At 36.3% G+C, this 12,270-nt stretch overlaps 1 protein-coding gene across 1 annotated transcript; it reads right to left on the reverse strand.

The window, feature by feature from the left end:
• Nucleotides 1-364: 364 nt before the first annotated feature.
• On the reverse strand, nucleotides 365-1,381 carry LOC123886229. Its single transcript, XM_045935563.1, has one exon. It carries the CDS (start codon nucleotides 1,379-1,381, stop codon nucleotides 365-367), a length of 1,017 nt encoding a protein of 338 aa, XP_045791519.1.
• Nucleotides 1,382-12,270: the final 10,889 nt, after the last annotated feature.

The raw sequence follows: 12,270 nt of genomic DNA on the forward strand, positions 1-12,270 counted from the left end.
CACCCACTTAAACCCTTAAGGTAACCACCATTCGCATACTCATCTTCTAACAACACTAGGTCCGCTGACCCTTGACGTGCGTCGCACTCTAATTCCAAATTACCACTAAATAGTGCAACCATGCTATAATTACTACTAAGTCCTTTACCGAGTAGAAACATTCAAAAACAAAAGCAGTGACAAACAAACAATCCCAAGCAAACAGCACACACCAATATACGTAAGAGTGGGTTGCCCCAACATCAATCAATGCAGTTAAAGCGTTACCTGCAATCTAGTAATCCCCACGCATGGCATTACTGGTCTGACCACTCGTCCTAGTGCCCATAAAGTAGACACCTCCTCTATCCGCGGGTCGAGCTCCTTATGCCACATTCGCCGACGGTCCGGCCTTTGGGGCTTTACAATCTCTAGCAAAGTGACCCGGCTTCTGACAGTTGAAACAAACAGCTCCTGGTCCCCTATTTCCACACTCACTTGCATAATGGCCCTCTTGACCACATCGGTAACAAGTATGCTTCTCTCCACCCCGACTCCCTTGATTCACAGAGCGACCCGGTCCTCTATTTTTCTGTGAACGGTCGTAAGGCTTATTCCCTTGCCTCCCACTATTCTGACTCGATCTCTGGGTCTGACCACTTGAACGACTAGGTCCTCCATCACAAAAATCACCTTGGCGGTCCACCCGCTTATATCTCATATCCTCAACCTCTTGACACTTCTCAACCAGCACTTGAAAGTGTCGAATCCCTAGCGGCACCACTGCGTCTTGCAGCTCGTACCTCAAACCATCCTGGAATCGACGGCACATATAAGTCTCATCTATGCCATCCCTGAAGAAACGAAAGAACCTTGACAGGGATTCAAACTTCTTCGCATAGGCTTCCACGTTCATGCCCCCCTGGCGCAGTTGCAGGAATTCCTCTCCGTACCTCTCCCTAGCAGTCTCGGGAAAGTACTTAGCTAAGAACCTCCTCTTGAAGTTCTCCCAATTTATTTCCTCATAAGCGGCCTCCATAATAAGCCTGGTGTTCCCCCACCAATATTCCGAACCTCCCAGCAGCTGATAGGTCGCTAAAACCACCTTCTCCCCCTCGGGGCAATGGATTGCTCCAAAGATCCTCTCCATAGCCTGGAGCCACAAATCCGCAGTATCAGGACCTCCCTCCCCATTAAACTTAGGAGGAGTCTGATTATTGAAACTGGTGAGAACTCTAGATCCAGCAGCAATGATCTCCCTCTCACGCTTCTCTACATCCCTTTGCGCCTTCGCATGGGTCTGGGCAGTCACAGCAACTGCCATTGTATTCATGGCATGAGCCATCTGATACATCTCATCATTATCCGCCCTAGGGGCTGCAGGCGCCCTTCTTGGAGGCATCTTTTTCCTGCACATACCAATTTCTTTTGATTAGATCCTTATCCAAACATTTCCGAAGAAAATCTCTCACAACTAGTCACTGCCCATAACACAACCCCAAACCGATCGCTAGAACTAACTCAACTCTAGCTATGTTCTAACCGACTTTGGACTAACGACTTAAGTGCACACTTTCCCTTTGAAGATCTAATGCCGAGCTTTGATACCAAAATGTAACACCCCGATTTTTAAAGCCGGAAAAGGGGTATTATTATTTTTTTTTAAAACAACACGCTAAATAAAAAAAAGGCGTGCGTGAACGCTCTTAGCTATCTCGACATTTCATCATACAATGGAATATAAATACAATACCAAAATATTATACCACAGGGCTTCCGAGAAGCAAAGTGTGCACCTGAATAATTTACATACATAGGATACATCAAGTTCATAAACCAAAAGTCACGAGTTATGAACCGAATATATCACAAGGCCAAAAGGCACTAAACATGTCTGAGTATACTATACAGTCATCCAAAAGATACTAGGCCCTAAGCCTAACAAAATGTAGCCTAACCAAAGCTACCATCTACTCTCCGGCATAATCTACGAAGTCCTCGCCATCCACACGACCCACAGCCTCAGGTAACGCTCCATCGTCTAGGTGGGGGATAACCCGTTCACGTATCACATACAAAGCAAGGGTCACCAACTGGAAACAAATATACAAATACCAAATACCAAAGCATAAAAGCGAGTAAACACTTATCATTTTCTCAACACCACGCATAATAAATAAAATGCGCAGATAGCCTAATGCAACCTCTAATGCAATGAATGCGACAACCCCTCTGGTTTCACAACCCTCTAACGCAAGCAAGGCGACAACCGCCACTGGTCTCGCAAACCTCTAATGAATTAAGGTGATAACCGCCACTGGTTAAATCACACGCATAAACCTCGGAAACATCAATAAAATCCTGTAGCCCATCACGGTCACTACAAAGATTAGAGTGGACCCAATCACTGTCAATCACACCCCGCAGCCCATCACGGTCACCACGTATTGTGAACCCAAATAAAACCCGCAAGACATCAATAAAATCCCGTAGCCCATCACGGTCACTACAAAGATTAGAGTGGACCCAATCACTGTCAATCACACCCCGCAGCCCATCACGGTCACCACGTATTGTGAACCCAAATAAAACCCGTAAGACATCAATAAAATCCCGTAGCCCATCACGGTCACTACAAAGATTAGAGTGGACCCAATCACTGTCAATCACACCCCGCAGCCCATCACGGTCACCACGTATTGTGCTTACTAAAAAGAATAACGGTGGACCCAATCACTGTCAGTCGCACCCCGTGGTCCACTCCCGCAACCACTTATTGAACCCCATAAAATACCTCAAACATTTGGGTGGATCCGCTCTCGCAATCACACCCCGTGGTCCACTCCCGCAACCACGTGAAGGAAAATTGATACGATAAAAGCAGCGGAATTTTAAAATTTTCCTTTTGTGATCCTTACGAATGGTCATGAATTGTGTTTAGAGTTTTACCTTTTGGTTCGAAAACTCCCTTTAAATCACGAACGGCTATCGAACACTTCGAATCACGAACAAGGTCACGAACAAGAACCTCGAACCGTCACGAACAAGGTCACCACCAAGTCACCAACGAATTTGATCACAAGCGTTAAAGGTATAACGCCTCTAGCCAGTCCACACGAACAACAACCTTCAATGGAGTGCTAGCTCCAATGGTTTGAATGGTTAGGAGAAAGGAGGCACAAAATAAGGATTAGGGTTTTTCACAAAAACTCTAGAAAGGTGATTAGGGTTTCTCAAGAGAGGAGAGAACAAAGGCTCATGAGAATGAGTAACAAAAGTGTGTAACTATTTCTCCTTACCACAAGGGTTCTATTTATAGAACCACTTGCCATGGCAAAATTACACTAAAACCCTTTTAACTAAATGGGCTATAGTGGGCGCCATTCTCATGTAAATATGTCTAGTACATATTTGCACCCCCTTCTTGCTACATCATACCATATGATGTAATGCTCATTTTAATTACCATAATACCCTTATCATATTTCCTTATTTCTCCAAGGTGCACCGTACCTTACGGTGTTCCAATCTCACTAGATTGTTCTTATGTGTGTGACCCTGTAGGTTTCCGTAACATTGACAATTATAATAAATCACTATTTATTACAATAAACAGTGAGCGGTATCTAGCAACACATCACTGCTACTCAAGTTACGAGAAATTAACATGTGATCTAAACATAACCTCTTGTGATAATATCAGTGTGTATAATTACCCCTTTGCCCTTTATGTCTATATTGAACACAAAACATACTTGGTGTCATCTTTGTCCAGTTCAATATTGGGCCCATGACATTTATCCTGTTATGCAGGATTGGCAAATTCCATCTAGGTCACTACTGTCCCTCAGCATGCTTTGTGAAGTACCCATCAACTGCCTTTATGGTTATCCTGTTACGGATAACGTTAGATCAGCAACAAAGTACTTGACTCCACATCTAGGGTACAAAGTGGTTTCAGGTCTAAGGGCGGTTTACACCATTATCACCATGAGAGTAACTTATGACACTTTGCATAACTTTGCATGTAGTACTCTCATAGCGGGTCAATCCAGTATAAATATTACTCCTAATATTTATACCTACGTCAAGACTTGATAACTCCTTATCCCATGATCCATGAGATGTGATCATCAGTCTATCTTCATAATAGTTTTTATGCTTTTAAGGTTATCCCCTTTACCTTAAAGCTCGACTACAGATACTTTAAGAATAGTGTCCTTATGTTTAATATTATCTCATGATTAAGTCACACTTAATTATTAAACGGACTTTCTATTCTAGGGACTTCATTATTTTGCAACCTTACAAATATAATAAAGAAATGCCATATTTATATTCAAACTCCTAAAGCAAATACTATGAAAATAGATTGGCTCTTAGGGCTTACTCCAACAATCTCCCACTAGCACTAAAGCCAATCTAGGTTTCTCTTAATACCTATAGACTTAGTATGCCCATCACGCTTCAACTGCGCAAGAGGCTTTGTTAGTGGATAAGGAACTATTTCCTATGTTGGTATCTTACGTATCTTTCAACGTTCTATTTCGATCTCTATCGAAATATATAAGTGTCTAAGTATATTCATGAATCGTCGGTGAGATCTATTTTCAAGTGTTCTTGCAAGATTAAACTATTACCATCACTAATGTGATTAATGTGACTTGTAACACCGGAAACATATCTTTAGCTCAATCATGAGCCAAACGATCCAATCTTAAATACTCAACTTATTTAACTGAAACAAACATATTACGAAGCTTATCTTATAGCTTTCAATGCTTGTATTCAGCCATGATATACAATACATTGGTATGGAAACTTCCTTCATTATAACTTCCTTATAATGATCCTTCCCATACCTATCTATTTCAAGAAATAGGCCTTAGTTCCTTTAAGGTCCTTAGGGATATTCTTGAAGGTAAGTTAGTGTCAAACACTAATTTCAATTTTGGTACATAGGTTATTCCTAACTCTTTAGGAATTCTTGCCTAAGTGTTTCATCAAGAGTTATTTTCTTAGTCATGTCTCACATGTATAAGAAAAATGTCTTGATGATTAATATGATATCAGATATTATCACTCCCACTAAAACTTTGTATGCACAAGATTTATATTTGTCCTTCATTTGTTTTCCACAAAACTTTCAAAAGGAACAAATATTCAAATTTATTCGATCTAATCAAAGTTAGATAGGTTTGTCCTTGTTAATTTGTTTTCATAAAACTTCATAAAAGGAACAAACAATAATTTAATTTTCTGAGAACTCTATCTAATCAAAATTAGATAGCTACAAGTTATATACCTTTCTAGCATCATTTGGATCAACAAAACCCTTACGTATATGTCCAACGCATATATATGAGGTCATTCCAATTAAGGAATGCAACTTTGTTATCCATCTACCAAAACATGTAGTACAACATTTAGCAGAAGCAATCAAATATTATAAGGTATTCTTAATACCATCCATATCAGTGTTCAAAAAGAATACTCACTTTCATCGTATGAGTCTTACTCATCTTGAAGACATAACCATTATCTACATAAGGTTAGTGTATATGGATTCTGTATGAGATTTCATGGCATTTAGCCACTTCTCATAATCTAGATCGTCTTACGACCTTTTAGAAAGTCAAAGACTCATCTTCCATGAGAATCATATCACATTGCTGAGTCATGATAAAACCATACCTTGTAGCCATATGTGATATGTTAGACTTATCTTGGATTTGTGCAACTTTAAAACAATGGTTCTTCAACAACCTTGAGGAACCGGTTTGCATTCCCTTTTAAATAAATATGTTTTGTGGTACTTGAATTTATTCAAGTTCTATATCACTCCCACTGTCTCTTTTAGAGACACACTCCCACTAGAGGAATGTTTCAAACCTAGCAACAAAACAACCTTTTGTCCTTAAGAGTGATATAGGACCAATATCCCTTTCTTTAGGATATTTCCACTTATTCATTCATTCATTTGGAATTAGATTTATCTAATAAATTTTAATCCAAAATTCTCATAAAGACAAACTTGGTACTCTTACCTCCATATCGCATATGGTGTCTTTATGATCATTTTAAAAGGGAACTAATTGTGGGTGAAGATTAATTATAAGTAAAGAGATTTATAGAAAGAGTCAATATATAATTAAACTATCCTTAAATCATGTCAAACATGATGTGATAAAATAGTTATTATAGTCTTTTAATTAAGTATTTACTGATATGACTCATTCATATAACTTAAATACTTTTGTCGAGTTCTATTTTCTTCATTGTTGAATTTCTTTGACAAATTCAAAGATTTCTAATTGGTGTCATACACCTACCAACATCTAATGATTTTAATCATCAATGTTAATGAAGTAAAATAAACTCAATATACAAAATATGTTTAGTGGTCGACATACATCTCATGTATATTGTTCAAATAGGTCATGCGTTATTTTATTGACACATCGAATATTTGTACTAAACAACAATGCTCTTGATATATTTAAGGTCCAAATCATATTTGGCTCTTATCACGATTGTTATAGATAACCCTATCAAGACCATGGAACCCTAGTCCATTACTTGACTTGGAGTAATAGTATAGAAAACTTTGCTTAAATGATAGGACCATTACTTGTCTTATCATTTAAGGCTACAATTCATATATTGTCAATACAAGATATACAATTGCTACTTCTATTACTAGATGGAATTCAATAACAATTATTGTGTTCCATTTCAAACTCGATTTTAAGTCATTGCATAAGCTCTCATTATCAATGAAACAATTTTCATTCTAGATATGGGTTGACTTAAAATTATAGCCAATGTTCTAATTCTTTAAGCATCTCTATTTTCGAAAAATTGAGATTCAACATCTTGTATCATATACTTTTGATGTAGAAATAGAAATTTTGACTTTCTATAACAATATGTGCATTATTGAAGTCTCACTTCATACTTTTGGTTTGACTCTTCCAAGAACTATTTACGTCATTTTTATTTAATGGTCTAACCATAGCCGTTCTACTTTGACAACCATTTTGTACTATTCAAATAAGAGGAATATAAATCTTATTTATATTATATATCTCAAATCTTTGATAGTGCAAATTAATTCTCATTCAACTCAACAAATTCCGGTAGATATTCAAAACAATTTTGTCTATATCTATTCCATTATAATTTGTTAGATTGATCCTATGACCAACTTTTGATCCATTGAGAAATTTATCATACTCTAAAGTTCTTTCAAAAGGATCTTACTTGAGATTAAATGATCACATCATTTATTATATATTCTATATCTAGACGTCAACTTGATGCTTCTAACAAGTATCCCTTTTCAATCTAGTTATGGTAGGTTGTTCACAGTTTATAGTTCAAGACTTATAGTTTTCTCGCATTTGAGAACAATTCTCAATTTGTACCAATACAGAAACTCCTTTCTGAAAATCTTGTCCTTCATAAGGACAACTTAATATGTATTGTATTTCGAAATTCTAATTACAAAGATATGTAAGATATTATGACTAAATCATATTTAATTTGGTCTTTAATTAAATACGCTCTCTCACTATTTTACTCAAAACAAATGACCCTCGACATTTGATTCGGAAAATCCCGTTGGAAGATTTTCTAGTGAGAATGAGATCCATATTTCACTTCGTTTTAAGTCAGCGTTGGGCTGATTACACAAAACTTAGTTATTTAGGTAGGAAACTCCTTTCCAATTGTATCTCATACAACTCTCATATCCTTTCTATTGGGTGAATAACACTTATTCTAATCCATCACATGGAATGACCCAATACTTGCTTCTAAAGTCATATAATCTTATTATATTTTCTTTAGTTAAGTTAGACCCATTAAATAGCGATCGGATAAATAAATTACCTCACCGCAACTTATCAATATTGACAATGCACTTCGCGTTGGCAAAACCTACATTGATCGATATTGATCTTGAAGGGCGCTATTCGTTGGAAAGCAATAAAACTTAATATTAATTCCTTTGAGGGCTTTTATAATTAATTTGATCTCACCTTACCACGGCTTACATACAATGACGTCACTCCATTCATAACATGCATCAACATACATAATATAATAAAATGAAACAGTTATGGCCCATAGCGCATTTGTTCTCCCAAGCCAATGAGAGAACCTAATCTAACCTAAAACGATCTATACTTCTCCAAGCATGATCTCCAAGGTTGACCTCCATTGTTCTTCTTCTTCATAATATTACATAATAATATAAAAGAATACTCGTTTTACATACGAGGGAGTGGATGAGAAGAGAATATAGAGAATAGAGATAAGGCACGACACGCAGGCCGTATTTAAAAACCAAATGCAATAAAATAAATAAACTAAGGCCATAACCGATCATCAAATATAATAATAACAAACAAACTTTATTATTATTAAAGTCTCATAATTAATTAAATCCGGCGATTGATCAAATCAGGTAAGTTTGATTCAAATATTTAATTCACAATTAAATATTTCGAATCAAAATTTGCTAAAATAAATAACATTATTTTAAAGTAGAATTAAATCTTTTGACAATTCTCCAAATATGGAAAATTATTTAATCAAAACCTTTTTGAATAAAATATTTCCAAAATTGGTAATATTATCTTTTAAAACAATTTTAAAAGATATTTCTAGAGATTTGAAACGATTTCATAATTAAATATATTTGTCAAATATGGAAAATTATTTAATCAAAACCCTTTTGAATAAAATATTTCCAAAATTGATGATATTATCTTTTAAAACAATTTTAAAAGATATTTCTAGAATTTTGAAACGATTTCAAAATTAAATATATTTATCATCTACTTTTCGCATCAACACTTGATACGTTTTGCAAATCCTAATTTTAATGACACAACATTTGTGCAACCCTTTCATGCCGTCAAAATTCCTTATGACCAAATTCAATCCAATTGATCAACATGTCATTGTTTCACCATACAAATGTCGGATTCCGAAACAAATGAACACGGCTCGCTTTAATTGAATAACTTTCATAATAATTTTAACGAAATTACTAACGGTATATCACATACACCATTTTGCATTACGGTTACTTATATCATATATAAGTTTATGGCCGTTCTTGATTGTGTAACCTTAGGACAATTAACATATCGCATGCTTCACCATACAAGTGTCGGATTCCGAAGCCGTTTCAATGTTAATTACCCAATTCATACACAAAACTTACATCACATGTAAGTATTGACCGTTCTTGTTCGTGTAACCTTAGGACAATCAACATATCGCATGCTCCACCATACAAGTGTCGGATTCCGGAGCCGTTTCAATGTTAATCATCCAATTTATACACAAACAACCGTCAAATTTTAATTACTCGATTTTAATCTTTTATTAACTGTTTTAATCATATTAAAACTGAATTCATGAATTTAAACAAACATCAATTCATGGTTTCGTAAGTGGCTCTGATACCACTGAAGGAAAATTGATACGATAAAAGCAGCGGAATTTTAAAATTTTCCTTTTGTGATCCTTACGAATGGTCATGAATTGTGTTTAGAGTTTTACCTTTTGGTTCGAAAACTCCCTTTAAATCACGAACGGCTATCGAACACTTCGAATCACGAACAAGGTCACGAACAAGAACCTCGAACCGTCACGAACAAGGTCACCACCAAGTCACCAACGAATTTGATCACAAGCGTTAAAGGTATAACGCCTCTAGCCAGTCCACACGAACAACAACCTTCAATGGAGTGCTAGCTCCAATGGTTTGAATGGTTAGGAGAAAGGAGGCACAAAATAAGGATTAGGGTTTTTCACAAAAACTCTAGAAAGGTGATTAGGGTTTCTCAAGAGAGGAGAGAACAAAGGCTCATGAGAATGAGTAACAAAAGTGTGTAACTATTTCTCCTTACCACAAGGGTTCTATTTATAGAACCACTTGCCATGGCAAAATTACACTAAAACCCTTTTAACTAAATGGGCTATAGTGGGCGCCATTCTCATGTAAATATGTCTAGTACATATTTGCACCCCCTTCTTGCTACATCATACCATATGATGTAATGCTCATTTTAATTACCATAATACCCTTATCATATTTCCTTATTTCTCCAAGGTGCACCGTACCTTACGGTGTTCCAATCTCACTAGATTGTTCTTATGTGTGTGACCCTGTAGGTTTCCGTAACATTGACAATTATAATAAATCACTATTTATTACAATAAACAGTGAGCGGTATCTAGCAACACATCACTGCTACTCAAGTTACGAGAAATTAACATGTGATCTAAACATAACCTCTTGTGATAATATCAGTGTGTATAATTACCCCTTTGCCCTTTATGTCTATATTGAACACAAAACATACTTGGTGTCATCTTTGTCCAGTTCAATATTGGGCCCATGACATTTATCCTGTTATGCAGGATTGGCAAATTCCATCTAGGTCACTACTGTCCCTCAGCATGCTTTGTGAAGTACCCATCAACTGCCTTTATGGTTATCCTGTTACGGATAACGTTAGATCAGCAACAAAGTACTTGACTCCACATCTAGGGTACAAAGTGGTTTCAGGTCTAAGGGCGGTTTACACCATTATCACCATGAGAGTAACTTATGACACTTTGCATAACTTTGCATGTAGTACTCTCATAGCGGGTCAATCCAGTATAAATATTACTCCTAATATTTATACCTACGTCAAGACTTGATAACTCCTTATCCCATGATCCATGAGATGTGATCATCAGTCTATCTTCATAATAGTTTTTATGCTTTTAAGGTTATCCCCTTTACCTTAAAGCTCGACTACAGATACTTTAAGAATAGTGTCCTTATGTTTAATATTATCTCATGATTAAGTCACACTTAATTATTAAACGGACTTTCTATTCTAGGGACTTCATTATTTTGCAACCTTACAAATATAATAAAGAAATGCCATATTTATATTCAAACTCCTAAAGCAAATACTATGAAAATAGATTGGCTCTTAGGGCTTACTCCAACACCACGTACCATGGACGCATGAGCATACGATACTCTTATCTATACTAATGCAACAACAATACATATTCACATAATATGTAATTTCCACAACAAGCATGTCAACACATATATTTCATCAAATCATATGTAAGACAAGTATCCTCATGTATTCATCACGAACTCATACCGAGAATACATCACGCAAACATACCAAGCACTCACCAACAGTGCACAAACAAACAAGCACAACAACAAGCATACCCTAATGCTATCGACGGAATTTAATACGGAAATAAAAACGGTGCCCTTACCTCGGCAAGCTCCAATTTCAAACAACTTCGAACAATTCTACACTTTCGCGCGCCCTAAAATAAGCAGCGTACAATCCATAAGTTTCTCCCAAAATATCTCAACGAAACTAAACCTATCAACAAAGGTCTAGAGGTGTCTAAGGCACTTCCTAACACTCTCGGATTGTGTTTTCGAGTCCTCCCCATAGTGATTAAAAATTCACGAAGTTAAATGCACTATTTCCGCAAAACAAAATCATTTTTGTTTCCAAAGCATACCATTGACCTCTATTGTTTTCAACCTCAAAGAAAACATTTACACACCCAAAAACCATTTGAAAACAAACTAAAAACTCTTCAAAAATATTTCGACAAAATAATCGAGGTTTTCTTGCGTCGCAAGTTACAAGTTTTTCTTTCCAAACACAAGCCTATAATCATTCTTTTAAACACCTATGGTCACTCATCAAAACCATGATCATTTTTTCATCATTGTGGACTTAGAAAAATTTTGGAATCTCACCCATTTTTCCTCTTTTAGGTTCGGCCATCAAAATGGAAAACACACTATCACTCAAAATTTTTCACTTCCAAAAGCATGGTAATATCCCATAATACCCCAAAGTCATTAATCCAAACAATCAAAAGCATTTTAAACAAAGTTACTAATTTCGACAAAATCAATTTTTGTTTCCTCAAGGCAAAATGAACTCATTTTTCTTTTCTACACAAAACCATTTTGTTGGGTTTTTGTAAGTTGGCTACATTTTGCAAAAACATATTTTAGCCAAGTGTTGAGACAAATGTGCTGACCCCAAGTGTTGTGACAAATGTTGGGACACTTTGGAACAACACCTGACTCTGTATCGTGCGCGCCAGCTAGCGGGTTTAAATTTCTACTCAATCTTTTGAAGATCTGTTTGAAGAATTGTTTCAAGGTTTCTTACAGAGGAAGGCGCACGTGTTTAATGTGTTTCATGAGGCAGCCAAACCCTAGTT

The sequence above is a fragment of the Trifolium pratense genome, linkage group LG5 (genome assembly GCF_020283565.1).
Source record: "Trifolium pratense cultivar HEN17-A07 linkage group LG5, ARS_RC_1.1, whole genome shotgun sequence".
NCBI classification, from domain to species: domain Eukaryota; kingdom Viridiplantae; phylum Streptophyta; class Magnoliopsida; order Fabales; family Fabaceae; genus Trifolium; species Trifolium pratense.

What these genes read in the sequence shown, in the direction of transcription:
- LOC123886229 (XM_045935563.1), bottom strand. Translation starts at nt 1,381, where the DNA reads ATGCCTCCAAGAAGGGCGCCTGCAGCCCCTAGGGCGGATAATGATGAG.